General features: G+C 41.1%; 1 protein-coding gene across 1 annotated transcript; it reads right to left on the bottom strand.

The window, feature by feature from the left end:
* Positions 1-308: 308 nt before the first annotated feature.
* On the bottom strand, positions 309-23,382 carry cfap221 (cilia and flagella associated protein 221; the record flags this gene model as incomplete). Its single annotated transcript, XM_080052638.1, has 24 exons — positions 309-504; positions 2,069-2,176; positions 2,290-2,388; positions 5,264-5,364; positions 5,523-5,601; positions 5,809-5,894; positions 6,034-6,183; positions 6,317-6,424; positions 6,859-6,939; positions 8,235-8,323; positions 8,595-8,682; positions 9,732-9,827; positions 10,724-10,813; positions 13,120-13,207; positions 13,483-13,594; positions 15,265-15,391; positions 16,322-16,469; positions 19,660-19,819; positions 20,712-20,815; positions 21,027-21,127; positions 21,524-21,619; positions 21,710-21,796; positions 22,434-22,534; positions 23,253-23,382. 24 exons carry the CDS (start codon positions 23,380-23,382, stop codon positions 309-311), a joined length of 2,625 nt encoding a protein of 874 aa, XP_079908764.1.
* Between the last annotated feature and the right edge of the window lie 14 nt (positions 23,383-23,396).

Below are 23,396 nucleotides of genomic sequence, written 5' to 3' on the forward strand. Positions count from 1 at the left end.
GCAGTCCCACAAACTACAGCATGAAAATGCAGAATTTAAATTCCTGACTGAATGCTATGTAGCTTGTTGAAATGTACTATATACTGTGCTTATAATATGGACCCATGTGGGTGTAGGGATAACACATTTCTAGGGCTTGGTAAGAGCATATGAGGGGAGCTTACTGGTTGTTTTTGAGTGGGTGGGTGGGAGGCTTATAGGTGGGCGAGAAAGTAACCAGGTTGTATTCTACAGAACAGACAATATAGAGTCTTGTAAGGGCTTGTATTGGTGTGATGCTTATATATAGTCCTGCGCATTGTGTTTATTCAGGTGTGAGTGGGTGTAGGGGTGTTGAGTGTTTTGTGTGTTTCTGGAGGAGTGTCTGCCTTTTCACAGTCTGCTCCTGGCGAGTGAGATGTTCCCTCAGTGACGGCGAGTTGCTTCAGCCTGGACATCACTCTTCTTCCCATCTGGTTCAGCTCAGACCTGTGGGCCGCCTCCAACTCAAGCCCCCTCTGGTGCCTGCAATAGAGCAAAATTTGTTTAAAAAAAAAAACACAATCAAATGTCTGTCTAAAATATGTCAAAACATCCCCAAAAAAAATGTACTGAACAATTTACTTGGCACACATTATTATAACAAATTGGCTTCTAAAGAAATGTCCAATATTAAACCCATTTTGCCTTGAGGAACTGGTTCAGGACCCATCAATGAAATAGAATGACATCAGTACATCAGCAACATATAGCAGTATGATGATAGTATGATGTTTACAATGAGTCGTGTTACCTTACATAAAAGGGGAGTTCACACACATTGCATCCTACAAGCACTATGTTAGGCTGAAAACTCAATTTATGATAAACATGGTTTTTTTCCATTTCATGTAATGAAGTACCGTACTTTCCGTACTATATGCCGCACTGGACAATAAGCCGCAGGTGTTATAATGTTTAATTACCATATGTAAGAGTTCATGCACAGAGGGGATTGTCGGGAAAGAGATGGCTGCTTGAGGAAGCTCCCACATTTCAACAAACAAGTTGCATATTTGCATAACGTACGTAAGTGTTACCATTTTGTGCAATAGTCGCTATTAGGGATGGGCACAAGTGTTTTCGCTACTCGTGTGATCGCTTGCATTCCTCGAGGATCAATCGATTCCTCGTTAAACTTTTTTCTATTTTTAGGACGCAACGCATCTGTCTACAGAACAACGGTTGACCGCAATAAAGCGCTCAATGCTTATGTCAAACAGTCACAGTTGCCATATGATATTAAGGATTTATTTTCCACAAGTTTAAAACACATTTTCCTAACTGAAAGTAATTAAATAAGCGGGCCACAATTTAAATGTCGTTTGCTCGAATGTGCCCGAAGTCAGCCTGGCTTCTTTACGTGACTTTCCAAGTTTTCCAGCACCGCATTCAGCTCCGCGGTGCTGTGGAGACCACACACTGGCTGCGCTGCACGGAGGTGGCAGTTATTTGCGGTTTCTGTTTGACACAACGCTTAGTTTATTTAACTTGGATCAAAATATTTAATTTTGTTAAACTTTATATCCGTTTTGTGCCGTTTTGTACACATATATAACATTTTAAAATAGGGGCGGCCCGCCGGCCGGCCTAAAGGCTACAAACACTAAAAAAAACAAAAAACGATTTTCCTCATCCACCAATCGAGATCATTTGAAACGAGGAGTACTTGAGTACTCGATTACTAACGCCCATCCCCAGTAGCTACAGAATATATACTGTGCTGTGTAATAACAGGGTCGAAAAACGGGGAAAAAGTCGTGGCTTGTAGGCCAAAAAGTACGGTATCTGGCTGGAATATTTTTTTTTTTGGAAGGAACAGCCAGTACAATTTGCACATTCATTAACTTCATGGTTGGTTTATACTGAGGACTTCCCCCTCTTAAAAATAAAGTGTATGTTTATTGCCCCATTTCATGAAACATTATCTTTAATATGTGTGTGCGTGTGGATAATATACTTCAACTTTCATCCAATTTATCGCACGGGAAGTGCTTCCATTGTATAAATAAGCATTCATTGTGATCAGCAATCTTCTCAGTAGACTTACATGGCTGTTGTCTTTCTGGTGAGGTTGCTATTGGAGACCAGCGCTTCCCCGGACAAGAACTGTGCTCTGATCATCTCTGGTGTTAGTTGGACTCCTGAGCCTTCACACCTGCACACAGAAGAGGGCACACAATATGAGCATGAACATATATACAGTATATATACTGTATATATACACATACACACACATAATGAATAAGTGTCAATGTGTTGGGTGCTTACGGTTTGTCCATTAGCGGAGTGGGCTCATCAGGAGGGCCAGTAAGAGGAAGAAGAGGAGGCGCTGTGAGTGGAAGTATGTCCGGGCAGTAGTCTACACACCTATAAAGGAGGACACACACAAACACACACACACGCACACGCGCACGGACACACACGCACGCACGCACACGCACACGGACACGGACACGGACACACTGCTTTTTCCCCTGGAGAACTAGACCACACATTACAGAGTGGAGATAACGGTCAGGTATCTACTCCATCTAGCTTAGATTAAAGGACCGCTTTGGGGTTTGTTTGAAATCTTAGTTTGAAAAGGAATGTGAAAGTACTCCAAAGTGAAATTAGAAGCAAAAATGGAATTAAAACACAGACAACCCACAGGATGGCACTTGGAGACATACCTGATCCAGGCTTTGAACCGACACACGTATTATTGGTTTCAATTGCAGTTTTATACTGTAAGTCTGTGTGGTCCAGAGTAGTATAGCTATTAAATAAGTAGACCCTGAACCCACAGAGTTTATGTTTTAAAGTGTGTTGGCAAGTCGTATTACTGAATCCTCCTTCACACATACTGTATATGGTAAAACACATCACGCTCCTGCAGTAAAGCTGCTGTCAAGTTCATTCTAATCTTCTCCTTAAGACCACCTGGCATATGGAGCATTGTTTGTGTTTGTAAGATAACCAAGAGGCTGTGAATGTAAGCAGTGAGGCAGTGATAGAAAATTAATAAGACAGGCTGGGAGCAGGGAGCCTTGGGGGAAATTCATCTCTTGCATGAAAAAAAGATAAAAATATATATCTACAGTTATCCTGCAGATCAGTGCTGACAGGCAGAAAGAGAATACTTTGCCTTTGCGAGGCATCTGATTATGTAACGCGGGCAAGGTGAGGAGAAAAGGGGGAATCGACAGAGAAGGTGAGAGAGAAAGAGTTGTAGCAGAGTTAGATTCAAACCCACGCATTCACAACAACATGTGAAAGCAATGGTTGTCCAAATGACTCAGGCAACACGTCAAAGAAAGACTTGAAATTGCCGTAGATCCCACGGGGGACCGTATTGTAGCGTCATTAGATTCCAGAACATCCAATTAGTACGTTATTGTGTCATGTACAAGACGTTTTCTTTATGGATTACAGGTTACTTTGAACACATGTTTGTTGTGACAGGGCGCATAGAGATGTACACAGTGGGAAAGCCCCACGCTGTGTTCACTAATACTCTACATCAAAATACCATCATTTATTCACTGTCCATTTAGGCTCAAGACTGAATAAATCATTATCTCACAGTGTAAGTGAAGATGGTGTGCACAGGGCTCTTTCCCTACATATGACCTAGATTCTGCACACACCAGATGAAATATTTAGTATAATACTAGCTTTAAACATCGGTGCATAGTAGGATCTACACACCTCACTTCAATCAAAAACCACAGAAATGTGATTGCTTGCCTTTGCAATCAAGTGAAAATATCTATTTTTGGCTGTGTTTTGATATCATTCGGAGGCTCTAACACCTGAGGGAGAAACCGAACACTGAACACAAGAAATCAACTTTAGGGAGAGTTTTACAATAGTAGAACTAAAGAATACAAAAAAGATTATACCTGCTTTTCAGCACTCCTGTATCTAAATCCTAATAGGATATAAATAAAAGCTGTTTATTGTAGAAAATGAAAGCAATTATCCAAATTGATAAGTGCGCTAAGGGCAACCAACCCCCTTCTTAAGTCTACGAACGTATAATGGAGTTCAACTGGATAAGTTACAATCACACAGTTAGACATCCCGCAGCCTGGCAGCTCTGCTGGAAGTTGTGTGGCGTGCCTTATGACACATTTAGTCATTAAGTCATGTTCCTGTAATACTGTATGTAAGATAACGAATGGAAACCCAGGCCATCAAACTCTCACACTGTCTCTTGCCAATTCATCCGAAGGGTAGGGAGGAGAGGCACTTCCTCCAAGAGATCAGCCTTTAAACTAATAATATGAGAGTGTGTCTTAAATACTTTAGTAATATAACAGCTTAAGATCAGTCCTTCATTGATTGTATGCGTTTGGAGAAAAGATATATTTAGCTACACAATATATTCCTTACCTTATCCTGTCAGGAAATCATTATCAATTATGGATCTGACCCACCAGTGAGGCATACACTCCCCACTTGTCGTTCTATTTATAGACACACACCATATGAAAATGCTACTTCTGACCTTGTTAAAAGCTGAAGAAGCTGTAATAAAGTGATTAGGCGTCTCGTGACCTTAGGGGTCGAAGGTTCAAATTCCTGCACTGGCTGAAAAGATATGGATAGCAGAAGTGAACAGCACTGTGTAAACATGTTGTGTAAACATGTTAAAGTACTTTTTGAGTGTTGGAGACTCTCAGTGGTTTTACTTGGGAACTTTCCTTTAAATGATCTGCTATGCTTGCTGCTGTTGGTACTGTATAAGCCGTTCTTATTACCCTGTTCAGTATATGACAGAAGAAAGAGGACCTACTACTTTGATAAAAGTTGAGTTCTGAACTACTTGTCAAATTGTGTAATTGTAACTTATCCAGTTGAACTCATTTTCCATTCTAAAGACTTAGAGGAGTTTGGTTTGCTCTTATACATTTTCTTTTTATACCGTTATATTGCATTGTTGAAGGAGCCTGGGACTTTTCAGAATGTCATTGCCAATTACCGCTGCTATAATTGTTGTGCATTTGACAAATATATAATTATAATTATATAATCTTGCACTGAGCGACTTATAATTTTGGACTATCTGGTTTCTATTTCATTTGGTAAAAAACCAGCACTATTTAGAATTGATTCTGTATATTGGTTTTCTTTTGTATCCTTTGTACTTATTGCACGGTGGGTCGGAGAGAAACATATTTTCCGATACCTCTGTATGTTTGTGGTACATAATGCAGAAATGGTCACAATTTAGTTGACTTGACCTGACTTGACTTACCGGCGTGGGGCGCAGTCACTGGTGAGAGCAGGTTGGCTGGACAGAGACTGGAAGCAAATGGAATCAAAGTTTTTCCACGTCATGAGCCCTTTGTACACTTCCTGTTATTGGTCCAGAAAAAATAAAAATAAAAATGGAGGCCGAATCGAATCTGCATCAGAACCAACAGATCCCGTACAAAAGGAGCTAGCTTCACAAGATTACCTTAAGGGGATGGTAAACAAACTGCAACTGAAAAAAGTCGCTGAAAAGTCATTACCTTGCGGCCCAGAAACATCTTCTGAGAGTTTGGGCTTTGTGTCCCTTTGCCAGGCATGCGTCTCTCAGGGACTGGGTACCTGTACACAGAAAGCACTTTCCTCACTGAGTATCTGGGACTATCAGATCCATTGTCGGACATTGTTTGATGTTAAATAATAATAACAATGTTAAATTGTGACTGAGAAATCCATTCTCTTACCTTGATTATCTAAAGCAAAGCACTTGTTACTGTTTATTAGTATGACTGTATATTTACTGATTGATTTTCTATGTGTGGTTGTCACCTGGGAAGAGGGCATAGGTGGAACTCCAGGTCACACTCCATGTACTTAGGAGTGGGCTTGTATGTCTGCAGGCCTGGGGCTGGGTTCTAAAGCATATGACCACAACAACAACAACAACAACATAGACAGACACAAAAAAAGTTGAAATATACTGTAGAAAAATGCTGATGAAAAACACTTGTATATTTCAGTCTTTGTTAAATGAGACGAAATGAAGGGCCGCACAAAGATTCGGAGTGGGTTTGCTGGAAAGGGTCTGAGTAGAGCTTCAGGGACACTGAAGGAGAGAGAGGCAGCCTCCTTCACTCCCACGTCCTCCTGTCCACTCCGCTGCTCCTCCCACGCTCCCAGCCCCTCTGTAGTGGCCTCATCCTCCTTTTTTAGAAGCAATTAGAGGGACACATGATTATATAAAAAGATGAGGAGATATAACAAAGAATGAATAAATATATTGTCTCTTATATTGGCTATATCTGGATGTTTGAGTGACAGGTGCTGCATTGGTTACTGGAACTCCAGTGCGAAGTGGTCTGGCCAAAGAAGTGGGGATATTAGAGCTGAATGCTTCCCAGGCGGACAGAGGCCGGTAGCCCATAAGCTTATAGTGCTGAGGAACCTAGAGTGGACAAAAAAAAACAACCAACGAATATAATGGTTATAAAAGAGAGAGGAGGACAAAGACAAAGATTACAGATTTACAGGGCTCATTTATAGATCGCAATCACCAGAAGAGGAACCAGGGCTGCATTTTTACAACTGTGTTTTACAGGACAGTATAGTAAATAGCTTGAGATTTTTGAAGATAGGCTTGGGAAAGCTTTGTGTGTGTGTGTGTGTGTGTGAATGTATTTTGTGCCTTTGTACTTTTTGTATACTTGTGTTAAGGCATGACATGATTCATCTCAAGGGGCTTATCCTTTTCACCAACTTTCTTTACTTCTAAGTGCACTTCTTGAGTAAATGTCCCTTGTTCATTTTCCACCCCTGCTGCAAGAAACATATCTGTTCCATTTGAAGCACAATTTTCTAAATGTTGCAGTAAATACCAACATGGAGCTTGAAGAAAGGGACCCGTGTCGTCACAGCCACATCGATAGGATCCACGGGCGCTGTGACCAAATCACTGTGAGCCTGGAAACATCAAGGAGACAAATGGCGGTTATTTGTCCATTCGAACACAGAGGGCCCTTTTTTTCCGCGGGGAAATCGGGTGAAAACAAAAAGATTTAATCAAAGTGCGATAAAAAGGGAGCTTCCGTCTTTTGATTCCACAGTTAGATCAATACCCAGGGGGCAAAGTGATTTTATGGACATGGAGCGTTGTAAAAGGTTGTTCACCAAAAATGACATCTAAGACCTTCCACGATCACAACCTGGGTGGACAACCTTGTCAACAAGCTGCTGGAAAGCTACAGCGGGCCGACATAGCAAATCAGAACCACTGTTTAAGTGAATGGGGGTGAATGGGGATGGGCTAATGGGGAATTTTTTGAACTTATAGATATCATTATGAAACTTTGCCAGTTGATTACTGTACTTACTTGTATTACAGTATTTTCCAAAATGTTTAAATAAATATGAAAAATCATCAATATCTTACCAATGATGCGTAAATTTGCATATCTGCAAAGCCCCAAAATCTAGTTGTTAAAAACTTGTTTTGTTTTCAAAATTTAAAAACAAATTGACTCTGCTTTTGTCCGATATCTAGATTTTGGGGCATTGCAGATATGCAAATGTAGCATCATTAGTAAGATATTGATGATTTTTCATATTTATTCAAACTTTTTGGAAAATACTGTAATACAAAAAGTTGTTGTTTTAATGTCAGTAATCAACTTGCAAAGTTTCATAATGATATCTATAAGTTTAAAAAATTCCCTATTAGCCCAACCCCATTCGCTTAAACAGTGGTTCTGATTTGCTCTATGTCGGCCCCCTGTAGCTTTCCAGCAGCTAGTTGACCAGGTTGTCCACCCAGGTTGGGATCCTGGAAGGTCCTGGATATCATTTCTGGTGAACAACCTTTTACAATGCTCCATGTCTGTTTTTTAAAAAAAAGGGGTTTTGCCCCCTAGGTACAAAGGCATCTTTCAGGGAGGATATACCGTAATGAATGAAAATTGTCCCTTGTGCCAGACAATAGCCAGCACTCAATTTTCACTGCTTTCTCCTGTCCCAATCGTCAGCCCTAATTAAGATGGCTAAGGACTTAATTTCAATAGGATCTATGGCAGAGAACTGATTTGCAAAGGAGAGGATGAACTATTTTGATGACAGGCTTCTGATTATATTCTTTGACATTGGTATTAATAGCTTTGTTTTATATAGTCCCTTTCAAGACAGCCCAAGGACGCTAGATTGGTAAAAATATATACTGTACAGTATACTGTATCTCTAAAGTGTATGTTATGTAATGTACCCACCAGCAAATCATCATCATCAGCGAAAACGGGGAACGCAAATGGAAAGACTCTGTCCGGTGAGATCTTCCCATCACAAGTTGTCTCCTCTTCTGCTGGAACAAGTGAGAAATAATAAATTCATTTCTACAGACCATGATTTGTTAATAAGGGGCAGTGAGAAATGTATGACTAAATGTACACAGCACCGAAAATAGCACCCTGTCCCTGAGGCGTACATACATACATGTATGCATGTTCTAATAACCTCAATAATAACTAGAGGGAATTTCATTTCAATTCCATCCCGGGAATAAATTAAATTAAGTGACATGGCATAACGTGTTTATGTGTGAATGAGGAGATGAGAGGATAATCCCAAACCTTTCTGTGCAGATGGAAGCTTCCTCAGAGCGTCTGACAGCTCCTTTAAACAGGTCAGTCTGTGGTTCATGCGACATCGGATCACTACCTGGGGTTTGGGGAACAGTGTACAATGAGCTTTTTTTTTTAACCTTTATTTATACAGGTAAATCCCATTGAGATCGATGATGTTTTGGCAAGGAAGACCTGTTCCCATTTGCACGTTACCATTCACCCACACATTCATACACCGAAGCAGGCTAACTATCGACATTCACACGAGGCAAGGTGGGTGAAGTGTCTTTCCCAAGGACACAACAACCATGACACAAGTGGCAGGGCGGGAATCAAACCGCCAACCGCCTTTCTATCATTGGCCGACCCGCTCCACCACCTGAGCCACAGTCGCCCCAAAGCTAAGTCAAGTTAGGTCATTCACATCCACCTCTTGTGATCTCAGGAGAGGTGTCAGAGAAAGATGGCTAATATCAAATAGTAACTTTGAAGTAGAGATAAGTATTAGACAAACATAGTGAGAATAGAACCTGTATGTCTTTTTGATATTCTGAGTGTTTAATTGTGTTTCAAATGTAACATGTCTTGCCTTAATCTTGTAGTTTGGACCAAATATGAAAGTATACTCTTAACCTGTTCTTCCATCATAAAGAACACAATCTTTGGATATAGTCTGATAAATATATTGTTAAATTAGCCAGATTTTATATTCATCACACTTTTTAGGAATCTTTTCATGAGATATTCCTCATGACCCAAGTCTGCAGGGCTAATTATCATTGCAAGCAATGTTCTCTGATGCTTGATTCGGTCGTTTTGAAACTGCTTTTACGAAACCAGCCATTGGCATTAAATGTTAGGCCTTTTTTGCCCTTAACTTTGCGACTATAAGATTTACCTCTATTTTACCTTTAACACATGAATGCACTGTGCATAGGGGAAACTGACTAATGAATATTATATATTTAGTGTGAGGAATTCACACATGGCTGAACTAAAGGGACCAGCAGCCAAGTACTGAGGGAGGTAAGGAAAGTGTGAGTATGTTAGGTGTGCATTTGAGCCGACCTTCATCATGCATGTGTGGCTTTTTTTTTTTTGCACATGTGCTGCTGTACCTCTGTGACTTGGATGTGTGTGTACCTTGCGTGCTGCCTGCTGGAACAGTTTGAGGGCTCTATGTCTCAGCTCCCACTGGAAACTGGAGTAAAACTGGAAGCACGGGGCTCCCTCCAGGGCCTACAAGGGGGTTTAAGGGCATTTAGTGAGAACTTTAATATGCTTCATCAAGTGCATTATGATAATTGACCATAATGGGACATTTCTTGGAAGTCTCAACTTGGAGAATTTCAATAATAAATATGATAATAATAATAAAAATGTATTGGATTGGGGGCGCCCTTAGCTCAGTTGGTAGGGCGTCCCCCCATGGGCCTCGGCCAGCAGCGGACCCGGGTTCGATTCCAGCCCGCGGTCGTTCTCTGCATGTCACTCCCCTCTCTGCCCCATTTCACCTCTGTCTCTACACTATCAATAAAAAGCATAAAAATGCCAAAAAAATATCTTAAAAAAATTAAATAAAAAATTGATTGGATTTATATAGCTTTTCTAGGCACTCAAAGCGCTTTACAGGGTTCCAGGTTCCATTCATTCACACAGTCATACCGGTGGCGGAAGAGTGGCTGCGATTCAGCGCCTACGGCCCCTCCAACCACCACAAACATACAGCAGTCATACACATTCACACGAGGCAAGTCTGGTGAAGTGTCTTGCCCAAGGACACCAACAACCATGACACAAGTGGCAGGGCGGGAATCGAATCGCCAACCCTTCGATCATTGGCCGACCCGCTCTAACACCTGAGCCCCAGTCGCCCCATAGATAGGACAGTTGACAAGTGAATGTAAATTAAATTGCAGGAGAGGCTCCTCATCTCAAGAAAATTTAAATAAAATATAGCATCCAGATGTGTTGAAACTTTATAGAGACTTATCAAAACATTTACCAACACAACATTTGGATCTGATGAGCATCAAATAATCATTGTGCGTGTACTATTTCTTTCAAGTGATGTTTTTGTATAACTTTCAGATTTTAGATTTTGTGGAGAGATATTGAAATGATGAGAGGTTTACCTGCCCTGTTTCACAAAGCACTCGTCCCGAGGAGAGTTGGGGTTGTCCAGCATCGAAGTGTTCCTCGGGCCTTGCATCTCCCCCTTTTACCTAAAACAACAGAGGGAATGAAGGTCCCTTAAATACACAGAGATATTATATGTACAATAGACAAATCTTTTATCTTTATCTTTAAAATATAACTCTCTACAGAATCTACAACCAGTCATGTTAACGTGTTTACAATTGTACTGATATTTAGCATGTATAATTCTAACCATGTTTAAGATATTAGTTTTAAGTGTTAGCAAGCTAGCACTACATAACACAGAGGGGAATGTCTATAGTGTCGCAGGTTTAGTCCTAAAACAAATAATTAAATATATTGAAACATTTCATATTGCTCCATGCAATAGTTGTTTGAGTTATTTCAGTCCAGCTCAAAGAGGCGGACCAATAGACAGGCAGACAATAAAGCAAGTGAAAGCAGCTGTCATACTGTAGCCTACTACTGTGCATCGCCCTATTCTAATGTTGCTTCTTTTTTTTTAATATAGGATGTAAGGAATTTACATTTCTTCAAACTGCAAAGCATTTGAGTGTGTGACACTGTCAGAATTGGCAAGAAATTTGCTCAAAGAAAATGTGAGTGTAGATGCTGTTCCTTCTATTTTTGCTAAACCCCTCTAGAGTTCTGGCAAAGAGTAAGACTGATGGTGCAAAGCCAATGGAAAAAAAATAAGAAAAAAAAATACATTCCAACATGTTTATCCACGACGCCTTGAAATCCTTTGGCTGCGAAAAGGCAACGTTCTCTTTTGTTTACAGGGAAGAAATAAGCTTGATGGGGTATGTCTTAATTCGGTGAAACAATAGAAACCATGACTGCTAATCCTGTGGAGCATGGTCTCATTTATTCGTGGGGAAATATTTATATCAGGAAATCACAAAAAGTCATTACACAATGAGATTTTGGCTTTGACGAAGAAAAAAAAGAAAATACTAGCCGAACCTAATTTCAACAACATAGTCTGGGCGATGAAAAAGATAATGTGGCAAAGTTGTAAGCCTTCACTGAATGCAGGAGGGTTGTTTGTAAGTTGAGTTACTGATGTTCTGGCCCAGAGTCAAGATACCAAAGAGGAATTATGGGAGAGGACAGTAGCTTTTTCTATCATGAAAAAACGAACATAGTTCCCATAAAATACCAAAGTGCCAGGGATATGAGGCTGTAAACGAAGAGTGTAGGAACAGGACGCATTTGTGTATCAGTTTGTGTGTGTGTGTGTGTGTGTGTGTGTGTGTGTGTGTGTGTGTGTGTGTGTGTGTGTGTGTGTGTCTGTGTGTGTGTGTGTGTGTGTGTGTGTGTGCGGGGATATGAGGCTGTAAACGAAGAGTGTAGGAACAGGAAGCAATTGTGTATCAGTTTGTGTGTGTGTGTGTGTGTGTGTGTGTGTGTGTGTGTGTGTGTGTGTGTGTGAGAGTGTGTGTGTGTGTGTGCGTGCGTGCGTGCGTGCGTGTGTGCATGCATACGTGCGTGTGTGTGTGTGTGTGTGTGTGTGTGTGTGTGTGTGTTATAAACAGGTGGAGAGGAAGTGCTGCTAAGTGTATGTGAGAGTTCTGTCTAGTATTCAAATAACTCATCTGACGATAAACACTCGCCGTAACATAGACACGGACACATATTTCAAAACTGATACTTTGGCTGTAGGGAGAAAAAAAATCAGAGTGTGTGGGTCTTGTAATGCTACCCCTGAAACAGTTAATGACTTTGGTATGCATCATATGATGTCTAGTGTAAGTGGTTTGCATGTGTTAAACGAAAGACTAAAAGTTCTACAGCAACAAAGATAGAAAAATCAGTCAGAACTTTCCAATGGTCAGCTCTAGGCTTTTAGAGTTAATGCCACGCAGTAGTTATGTCCCTTCCAACTGTATTTGTTAATAAATGATGCAGGCCATAAAGGGACCACACGTTATATGCAGTGGGGGCTGCAGCAGGTGGTCTGATGCAAAGTTCAAAGAGGCAATTAAGGTACATTAAAACACTTAACGCCTGAGTGCAGCAATTATGGTACGTAAAAAATGAAAAAACACTTATCTGGGTCATATCTCTGTGACATTTGAAGACACCGCAATTACACTGTGTGAAGTACACTTTCCGAGTACGCCATTATGTCTGATGTGCATCAAACATCCATCAATCCACAGAAAAAATGGCTGTGTCAATATGTCTTAACTTTTTCTTCAGTTTCAAGGAAATGCAGGGAGGCTGTCTGCACACAGCAAACAGGAGCTGCTAATAGCTTATTCAACATCATTTTAAATGGTGCCAAAATATAATGCAAATGTAGGCTAAAAAACTAAAAAAAAAGATGTAGTAATGCTGTTGGCTGTAAGAGTGTCCCCATTCCTACCATGTATTCATGTAGCGCAATCTCCCTCTCCTCTGCAATCTGCCTCCTGGTGTGCTCTGACACAGGGTCCTTACCAAGATGAACTTGCCTAAATGAATAATATACATATACCTAAATTAAGATGTCAACTTGAGAACCATAAAAAATTGCAAACAGACAAAAACACAAAAAGCTTCATAATATATCATTTTTCAACGTCTGTTATTATTTGTTTGCATCTGGATCAACATTTGGATTGTCTGATTGGTTTGATTTGTCATGTAAATTATATTCAGCTGTTTTAATGAGTGTGATGAAACAGCACATCTGCATATTCATTTGATTCAATATCAATTGAGCTTCTCGTATTTCCGTTTGACGTACCATCTGCTGTGGTTGGCTTTCTCTTCCATCACGTTTTGCTGAACCTTTTTCTGAAAGAAGGCCTCTTTCATCCTCTTGTTTTGCAGACCGGCCATTCTGCTGCAGGATATTGCTGGACGGAAGAGGACATTGGCAAAATGATACACACCAGACACACTTTGTTGTCATATATGTAATCTGGAATTTACTGAAAAGGTAATATGCGACATAGTCAGGGCTGTACAGTGCGACAGTTTTGATCGCATTTGCTACTGAAATTGATCACGTGCGATGATGAATACAACTCCAATCGCACTCGTGCTAGTGTTGCCACCCGTCCCGTTTTTCCCAGAATTGTTCTCTTTTTTTCACCAGCTGTGACCCGTTTTTTGGGGAAAATGCCAAAACCTCATTTGATTTCCTTCCTTCGTTCAGTAGTTAAGGCCGTCTCACACGGGCCGAGGAGTTCGTTGCGCCCGCTATTGCATCGGAGAGGCGGGCGGGCAGGGGCGGTCTTAACGATCTCGGGGCCCGTTTCAAGACCCTGTGTGGGGCCCCACACTTTTTTTTTTTTTTTTTTTTTTTTTTTTTAATAAATAATGCTTGTGCATGCTGCCCGCGAAAATAAAAAAGATTGTGGAAACCAGTTGGTTCATAGACGGATTATGAGATAATGGGCCCAGACTCTTTGTACCGTTTTAAAGTTAAATGCATCAGAGCAGAGGAACATTTTAATCAAATCTTGAGCTGCAGAAGGAACATTATTTTTCTTAAACAGGCACTCTTTACTCTGCAACTGTGAAAACAGTACAGTAGATTGGTCTGCAGACTCATGTTATATGATGGAGGGGCCCATTGCAACATATACAGGGTGGAAAGCTACTTTTCATGAACAGTATAGAATTTACACATAGCAAGCTTATTCCTGTTTGTGTGTGGGGGGCTTAGCTGTCCCTCATGAAGCCCCTTAGACAGAGCTAATAATGCTTTTGTTTTGCACTTGCTTTTCTATTTGTCACCTAGTTGGGGCCATGATGATTTATTTCCTTATATTTAGGCTATTCCTTGTTGGACCCTGTTATTGACATGAGTGACTGAGCTCTTTGACAATGCAACATTTAAAGTTACTATCAGTATTTCTGGCTTAGGCCCCCCCCCGAGCCCTTGGGCCCCTGGGCATGGTTGCATGCAATATTATTCTCAAAGTACACCAGATTGATGAATTTTACTTTAAAAGGTTGCATTTTTTTCTTCCGGGGCCCCCCTACAAGGTCCAGGGTCCCCACCCACCTCAGTCTCCCTATTTAGCCTATACTGTAAAAAGCACTGTAGGTGTGTATGGTTATTATAGGTCATTACACTGGTCAGTCTGAACTGGTAGCCTAATAATGGCCGAGCCCTCCGCCCCAAACATTCAAGTGTCCCTTTTTTTCCTAAATCCAAGGTGGCAACCCTAACTAGTGCGACAGCCTGCCAAATTGCAATTGGCAGGTTAGATTATTTTGTCTAAATTGCAATCAGTGCACCCCTATTAATTTTTCTACAATTATTACTGCACACACTAGGAAATAATATTAATTGAGAATCTCAAATGAGACCAAGATGACATGCTCAAAGGTAATTAGAGCGAAATGCAAGGGTTAAGGTTATGCAAGTTTTCGATCATACTTTGTGTGCTACCAAATTTATTTTTGTGCTACTGATTTTTTTTGCTTGCTAGCACCAGTGCTACCACTTTAAAAAATAAGCGTACAGCCCTGGACATAGTACATTTATAAGATACAATCATTGGGTGGCAGCTACCTTCCCTCAGGTCTTTAGAGTTGAGTCTGTTGGTGTCTTTGATCAGCATCTTTGCCACGCCTGCAGGGGTGCACACATCTACCACAGGCTTCGCTTCGGGCTTAACACTCGCCTGAACTCTCAATGTCTAGAGGAAAGTTGAAGAAATAACTATTACAAAAGTAAAAATATTCCCGAATGAAAGGGGGGGGGGGGGGAAGCTAGTCAGACCATCGTACTTCATTTAATTTGTACAGAAGGTCTGGAAGTGCTGTAATTGGCAAACGTTCACTCACTTGGAGGCGGGTGTCTGTTGAAGTTTAAAACTATCGGATCTGCTCAGTGCCACTCTGGATTAGCCAACCAATCGCATAACGTTTGGTCGTGAGCCGGCTTTTGACGGAGCGTTCAGGGAACTCGGAAATTTCCGACTTGACTACATATTATAGTCTATGGATCTACCGGTACCTGGCAACGGTAACTTGCTAGAGCCTAACGTTTAGTTATTTGGATGAGAAAGGTTGTAGGCGTCCATACTTTCCCGAGCAGATGCACTGGAACACAGACAGGTCGGAACTCGGAACTACCAAGTCGGAAATTTCCGAGTTCCGAGTGTAAAGGAACGCAGCATTCAACTGAAACTAGAGCGCGACTTCGACGTCATCGTTCTCAGACACTTCCTCTGTTCGCTGATTGGACACTCAGAAATTTGTTCGAGCAAAATCCCAATAATACGCCCCATCCCCAGACTGACTACTGAAGGGAAAATGAAATTTGGGCGGAAGTAGGTGGGCGGGCAGAGCCAGGCTAGGGGAAAGCTGCATGTAATTGAAAAAAATTTAAAAAAGTGGTAAAAAGAAAATGATGTTCATTCCTTATTGTTTCCTTGACCAAAAATTCAAAGTTAACATAAATTAACTGAGGTCAAAGACTAATAAGCACAACTTTGCATTGCACTTTCATAAAGAGATTTACCTTTTTCATGAGGGAGCAAAAGAGAGCTCCTCATTTTGAATGAATTTGTTAACCCCCTTCATGGAGAACCAATTACTATTTTACTGCCATTTCGTACTGTTACTGAACCACACAATGCCACCTTTGATTTATCAGCCTCCTTGTTTGACCTGGGTTTGGTATTGCGCGGAGGAGGCACTCGGGCAGTTGATGATGGTTCTTTGTAGTCTGCGAGCGCTGTGTCTCCGTGACCCGGCTTTCTGCCCAGCTCACTATCATACACAAAAACAAGCACACAGAAAAGCACACACAACAAATGTTAGACATGCTTAAATTATGACAGAACTGTGCACATTAGTACATGAAAAAAAATAGAGTTATCAGTGTATCCAACAGTAATTGGACTGCAACTGAAAATTTTTGCCACTAATTTGAGGCCGCAAAGTCAATACTGGTGGGGGAAAATCTAATTGAACAAACACAGAGGCTGGTGACAAAATGAATCCACAGAGAGAGGGTCGCGGCAAAGTAATTGGTTCATTCTTGTTATGAGGTCCAAGTTTGTTTCAGATTTCTTTTTAATGATATACGGAGGGCGAGGCACTTGAGGTCAGCCATTTTTTGGGAGGGTTTATTAATATTTTTTCCAGCCAGTCAGTCCCCTTCATGAACTACAGGTCCTTCTCATATAATTAGCATATTGTGATAAAGTTGATTATTTTCCATAATGTAATGATAATAATTGAACTTTCATATATTTTAGATTCATTGCACACCAACTGAAACATTTCAGGTCTTTTGTTGTTTTAATACTGATGATTTTGGCATACAGCTCATGAAAACCCCAAATTCCTTTCTCAAAAAATTAGCATATCATGAAAAGGTACTCTAAACGAGCTCTTAACCTAATCATCTGAATCAACTAATTAACTCTAAACACCTGCAAAAGATTCCTGAGGCTTTTAAAAACTCCCAGCCTGGTTCATTACTCAAAACCGCAATCATGGGTAAGACTGCCGACCTGACTGCTGTCCAGAAGGCCATCATTGACACCCTCAAGCAAGAGGGTAAGACACAGAAAGAAATTTCTGAGCGAATAGGCTGTTCCCAGAGTGCTGTATCAAGGCACTTCAGTGGGAAGTCTGTGGGAAGGAAAAAGTGTGGCAGAAAACGCTGCACAACCAGAAGAGGTGACCGGACCCTGAGGAGGATTGTGGAGAAGGGCCGATTCCAGACCTTGGGGGACCTGCGGAAGCAGTGGACTGAGTCTGGAGTAGAAACATCCAGAGCCACCGTGCACAGGCGTGTGCAGGAAATGGGCTACAGGTGCCGCATTCCCCAGGTCAAGCCACTTTTGAACCAGAAACAGCGGCAGAAGCGCCTGACCTGGGCTACAGAGAAGCAGCACTGGACTGTTGCTCAGTGGTCCAAAGTACTTTTTTCGGATGAAAGCTAATTTTGCATGTCATTCGGAAATCAAGGTGCCAGAGTCTGGAGGAAGACTGGGGAGAAGGAAATGCCAAAATGCCTGAAGTCCAGTGTCAAGTACCCACAGTCAGTGATGGTCTGGGGTGCCATGTCAGCTGCTGGTGTTGGTCCACTGTGTTTTATCAAAGGCAGGGTCAATGCAGCTAGCTATCAGGAGATTTTGGAGCACTTCATGCTTCCATCTGCTGAAAAGCTTTATGGAGATGAAGATTTAATTTTTCAACAAGACCTGGCACCTGCTCACAGTGCCAAAACCACTGGTAAATGGTTTACTGACCATGGTATTACTGTGCTCAATTGGCCTGCCAACTCTCCTGACCTGAACCCCATAGAGAATCTGTGGGATATTGTGAAGAGGAAGTTGAGAGACACCAGACCCAACACTGTGGATGAGCTTAAGGCCGCTATCGAAGCATCCTGGGCCTCCATAACACCTCAGCAGTGCCACAGGCTGATTGCCTCCATGCCACGCCGCATTGAAGCAGTCATTTCTGCGAAAGGATTCCCGACCAAGTATTGAGTGCATAACTGAACATAATTATTTGAAGGTTGACTTTTTTGTATTAAAAAAACACTTTTCTTTTATTGGTCGGATGAAATATGCAAATTTTTTGAGATAGGGATTTTTGTTTTTTCTTTACTTTTTTGCCAAAATCATCAATATTAAAACAATAAAAGGCTTGAACTACTTCAGTTGTGTGTAATGAATCTAAAATATATGAAAGTCTAATGTTTATCAGTACATTACAGAAAATATTGAACTTTATCACAATATGCTAATTATATGAGAAGGACCTGTATGTAATTGTGGTTTGCCAAACATTTGAAAACACACCTCAATAGAGAAAGAAGATCATCCCTTACCGTGGCCTTAAATGACCAGACTCAACACCTCTCTGACACAGTGTCAACATGAGCCTGGCGTTATAAGATAAGATAGAATATTTACAAGGTTTATTTAAGGATTTATTAAGCAAGGCAGATGCGTTTGGATGATAGAGTGTGATGGAGAGTGCGTCACAGAAGCAAAGGCAGTCGAGATATTAAAATGACCCCCATATGTTTACTTTGAGAGTAGCCTCTGTCTGTGTCAGGCGGGGAGGGAGGGGTTTGAGGGGGGGGGGGGCATCAGACACAAGCGATTACCCGGTATTGGTTGGAGCATAAAAGAACATTGGACATAACATTGCATATTTCTTCATCTCTCACTTGCACATATCTCATCTTTTATTTGGTTCAGTGGCAGGAGGGGGACAACAAGCAAGAGGGGGAAATGTTTTTTATATGCTAAATATCCATCGGGTGGCATATCCATCTCTGTATCAATGTACTGGGCTACCAAGCTATTTTCATGAATTATTAACTTTCGGCCGAGATAACACCCAAGATAGTGCATTGGATGGAGCTGTGATGGATAGCCTCCTCTTTCTCATGGGAACAGAATTAAACATAGGGCTGTATACTAGCTGAAGGAAGAAAAAAACAGCACACACAGGCCATTTTCCCTGACCTTTTTATACTCTCATATGCTCAGCAATATGTGGTGTGTAACTTTGTTGTGAAAAACGGGCTCTTTTGATTCTTGATCAAGTTCTAGAACATTTCTTGGAGACCACAGAATGAGTGTGAACGTGTGGAGATAGCTAAATCAACAGGTTATCAGGTAGAGTTTGCACTAACTGTAAGATAAGATAAGCACATTGTGTGTTACAGTGGAGGGAAATGTATCACCACCCCTTAAACAAATCTCCAGCCGAGTGAAAGTCCTGGAAACTGAAGTATTTGTGGACTAGTAAAGTGGAGAATCTAGAAAGAAGACCTAAAGTTTGTATATGTATAACTTGTAATTTCATGATTAAATATCAAACCAAAATATTTCAACGCAATGTCACATTTTCTGTTTGGCTAGTTAGATCATTTTTGTTTGTGTCGTGCGGTGGACTTTTCATGAAAACCATCGAGTGCTGTAATTACCTGGGGGCCAGGTGAGGGACGGAGTTCCCAGTGATGGTGCACAGATAGGGTTTGGTGTTGAACTGTGAGATGGTGAGTTGGATGGTGACTTGTGAGGTCTCATATTGGTAGGGACTAAAGGTCACCATGATGTTCAGTTCACCATTGGCTGGTATCACACCTGGAAGCGCAAGGAAAACAGACAATAGCCATGAATAGGGGAATGGCTGTTTGTGCATGTATTTGGTGATTTGGTATTTCAGTGATTGTGCACAATGCATAACTTGTGCAAAGCCAGTTACAACCAGTTACAACTCAGTGTTTCTCTATTCTGGCCATGGTTTACTTTGTATGTAGACAGGGGGAAAAAAAGACAAAACATAAAAAGCACTTACAAAGATGAGAAATTAATTTGTCTATCTCATTCCAACTTTAGTTTGTACAGAGTTCTAAACTGCAGCTGTAAGTCAAATCTCAAGTGCTGTTTCCGACATGTGTTATGATGCTTCCCAGACCATGAATGCTGCTCAGTGTCTGTGTGTGGAAACCGGAGCCATCCTACAAGCTCTGTTGTGACTTGTTTAATACACAGGCCAAACATTTGACAATACACAGCTCCCCCCTGATGGTTTCTTAGCTTAATATCAACGGTAAAAAAACAACTGTATTCTTCATTATTACGCCGAGGTTTCACAATTAGATAACGAGTAAAAGAGAATAAATCACGTCGGACTGAAATTAGAACATAAATTGCATTTTCAATTAATCACCATTTTCTATGTTAATAGTGGGGTTAGTCATTCTTGAGAGCGCTTGTTGTCAAAACATTTTAAGATCAGTGAATATCTCCTCAAGATCCGCTACCTGTCCGAATTACGTGTGCAAATGGGCATGTTGCTAACTACGGTGGGCCCCCTTTGTTTAGATACCAGTTTACAGAGCGTAGGCAGTGCACACACACAGTACAGACAGGTAGCGGATCGTGAGGAAATATTCACTGATATTAACCAATATTGATTTTGTCAACAAACGTTCTCCAGAATCGCTGACTCCACCTTTAAATGAACCTGTACCTGTGAGAGGCTGGATGGAGAAGGCCTGGTGGGGCTGAATAATGTACACCTGAAACTCAAAGTCAATGGGGCAGCTGCATCTCAGAGGAATAGCCCGGCGAACACTGGAGACAGGCGGAAGAAACACAGAGGAGATTCTCTTTATTTTTTATGATATCATGACACCAGCAGGTGAATGGAAGGGTGGTTGGCTGTATGGAAGAATACAAAGAGACAGGCCAGCCTGAGGGGCACATAGGAGGTCAAAAAACACATGAGTTCAACCCACATACTGTATGGTTACACACGTTACACACCACACACACACACACACACCTTTGTCCAAGTGGTACAGCTGACAGGTTGATATGAGGAGGGATGTGCAAGTCATCGATAACAGGGTAAGCATGAACCGGAACTAACAGGTTCTCTTCCCCCTTGGAAAGGACACAGGTGGGTGGGTTGAATGAACAAGAAACAGACAACATGAGAGAGTAGATGTGGAGAGGCTAAATGAGAATAACAAAGATAAGAGAGGTCTGTAAAAGTAAACTCGAGAACGCATCATCAAAGATGAGTCACTGCAAAAAAAAAAAAAGGATTTGCCCTTCGTAGTCGCTTGAATAATTGCCGTTTCTCTGGGTAACTGCTAACGTCATTGTAAAGTGCTCCGAGAATAATTTTTGATTAAAGGGTTTGCACTAAATGCCTAAGAGTATAAACTGTAGTGTACTGGTTTAAGTGTACAACAAACAGCATTAGTGCGCCCCAGCCAACAGCAGCACAGCGGCCTTCGTCACGTAAAAAAAAAAAAAAAACTGTTGACGCCTTACCTTGCAGTGAACTCGAATGCAGTCGTAGTAGTAGCGCCACTCATCGGGGCAGAACCTGATCTTTAGCGTGTAGGCAAGGCCCGGGATGAGGCGATACTTGAGAGAGAAAACATATGGAACATACTAAAAAAGTGGAGTCATGATATAATATTCAGGTCAGCAATTTGTAATGGGAAAAAAAAGTACCTTTTTGGTATAGGTTGTTTGGAAGTGCTTGGTTTGGGTGGCGATGATATGAATATTTATCACATCAGATGAGATGTTGATTAGTTTCTGAGGGAGAGAAAAGAATAACCAATTTCCAATCCAATCATAAGCACTTGAGGAGAAATGTTTTCCATATTTTTTGCCACTTGCATCCAGCCTGCAGTGCTGCTGCCTCATGCAAATAGGGGATGAAATCAGTGCACCATTCAAATAAATCTAATCTATCATAGATTGATCCAAATGGGAAAAATATGATGGGAGAGAAGTTTACTTTTACTCTAGTATTATTTCTAACACTTTAGACTTTGATGTGTTATTTTTTTAAACAAACTAATACGCTAGGCTTTACTATCCTTATCCAAAACATAAGAGGAGAGTGCTGAAACATTGCTTATAAAAGCTAAGATTACTACCACACAAACCAACCTTTGCCCTCACACCAAGGTCTAACCCCTTGCTAAAAGCCCTGGATGTTGCATTCAGCTATGGTAGAAAATAAGTACTCCAACACTCAGCAATAGGGTTATTTAAAGGGGATGCTACCACCTGCTTGGGCACCGACATCTGTCACTATAGAAGACTTTATGCACAGCCAGGAAAACTTTCACACAAAGTACAAATAATCAGTCAATGTTATGTTAAGTTATCATTATTAATTTGTCCAATGCAGCCTGTGGAAGGGACAGGTTGTATTTCTGCTCACCAGGCTCTTTGAGTAATCCTTCCCCAGCTGAAACCCACTAAAGTGAAGCACCGAGGGCTCAGCTTGGATCAGGCTGTTGATTTTCAGTTTGGCATAGATTTCTACAAGGACAACGAAAAGAAGAAAAAAAACGTTGGTGAAATGTAACACGCTTTTCTGTATGAATAGAAAACTGTTCAAACCAAGGCTTTTTCACATCTGAAAAGAGGTTTCCCATAGCACACACAGAAAATGAAAAAAAAACCATGTAAAACAGCCAACATTTGAAGGTAACAAGATAACACAGATGAGTCAACCAACCCAAATAGGCAGCAATGTAAACTGAAGAGAGAGAGAGAGAGAGAGAGAGAGAGAGAGAGAGAGAGAGAGAGAGAGAGAGAGAGAGAGAGAGAGAGAGTGCCCTTTGCTTATTGTCTGTAAAGCAACTTAAGCAGGTGGATACTTCTGCCCCAATCTCACAGATTAGTTGCTGAAGTGTGTTGACAGTGCTATAAGGTTAAATACTTGGTTGGTAACACTGCTGGCATTACAAGAACCAGTGTTAATAGCGTAGACTTATAAAAAAAAATACTGAAGAAGAAGACGCTTAACAAATATAAAAGTGAGAGATTTATTTTGTTTTGTGTCATAACTTTGCAGGTAATATGTATAAAATATACAGGAATTAATTGTAACAAATGTAGTTCAAATAATATATAAAAAAGATGATAAGATCCTGAGAGACCTACAAAAGTCAATGTATAAATTAAGATGGCAACTTGTTTTGTGTGTGTTTTAAACCTATGGTATGTATGTATGTATGTATGAGGCTATATGTACTTGAATCCAGTAGGTGATTGCGGATGTTGGCTGTGCTCCTGCTCTCCTCAACCAGCTGGCCCAAAGGCAGTGGCGTGCCCCTCCTGTGGGGCTCAGAGAGGCTGTGTGGGCCGGGGAAGGCCACCTCCATCCTGGCAGAAAGTC

Source organism: Ammodytes marinus (assembly GCF_949987685.1).
Source record: "Ammodytes marinus genome assembly, chromosome: 24".
Lineage (NCBI taxonomy): Eukaryota > Metazoa > Chordata > Actinopteri > Uranoscopiformes > Ammodytidae > Ammodytes > Ammodytes marinus.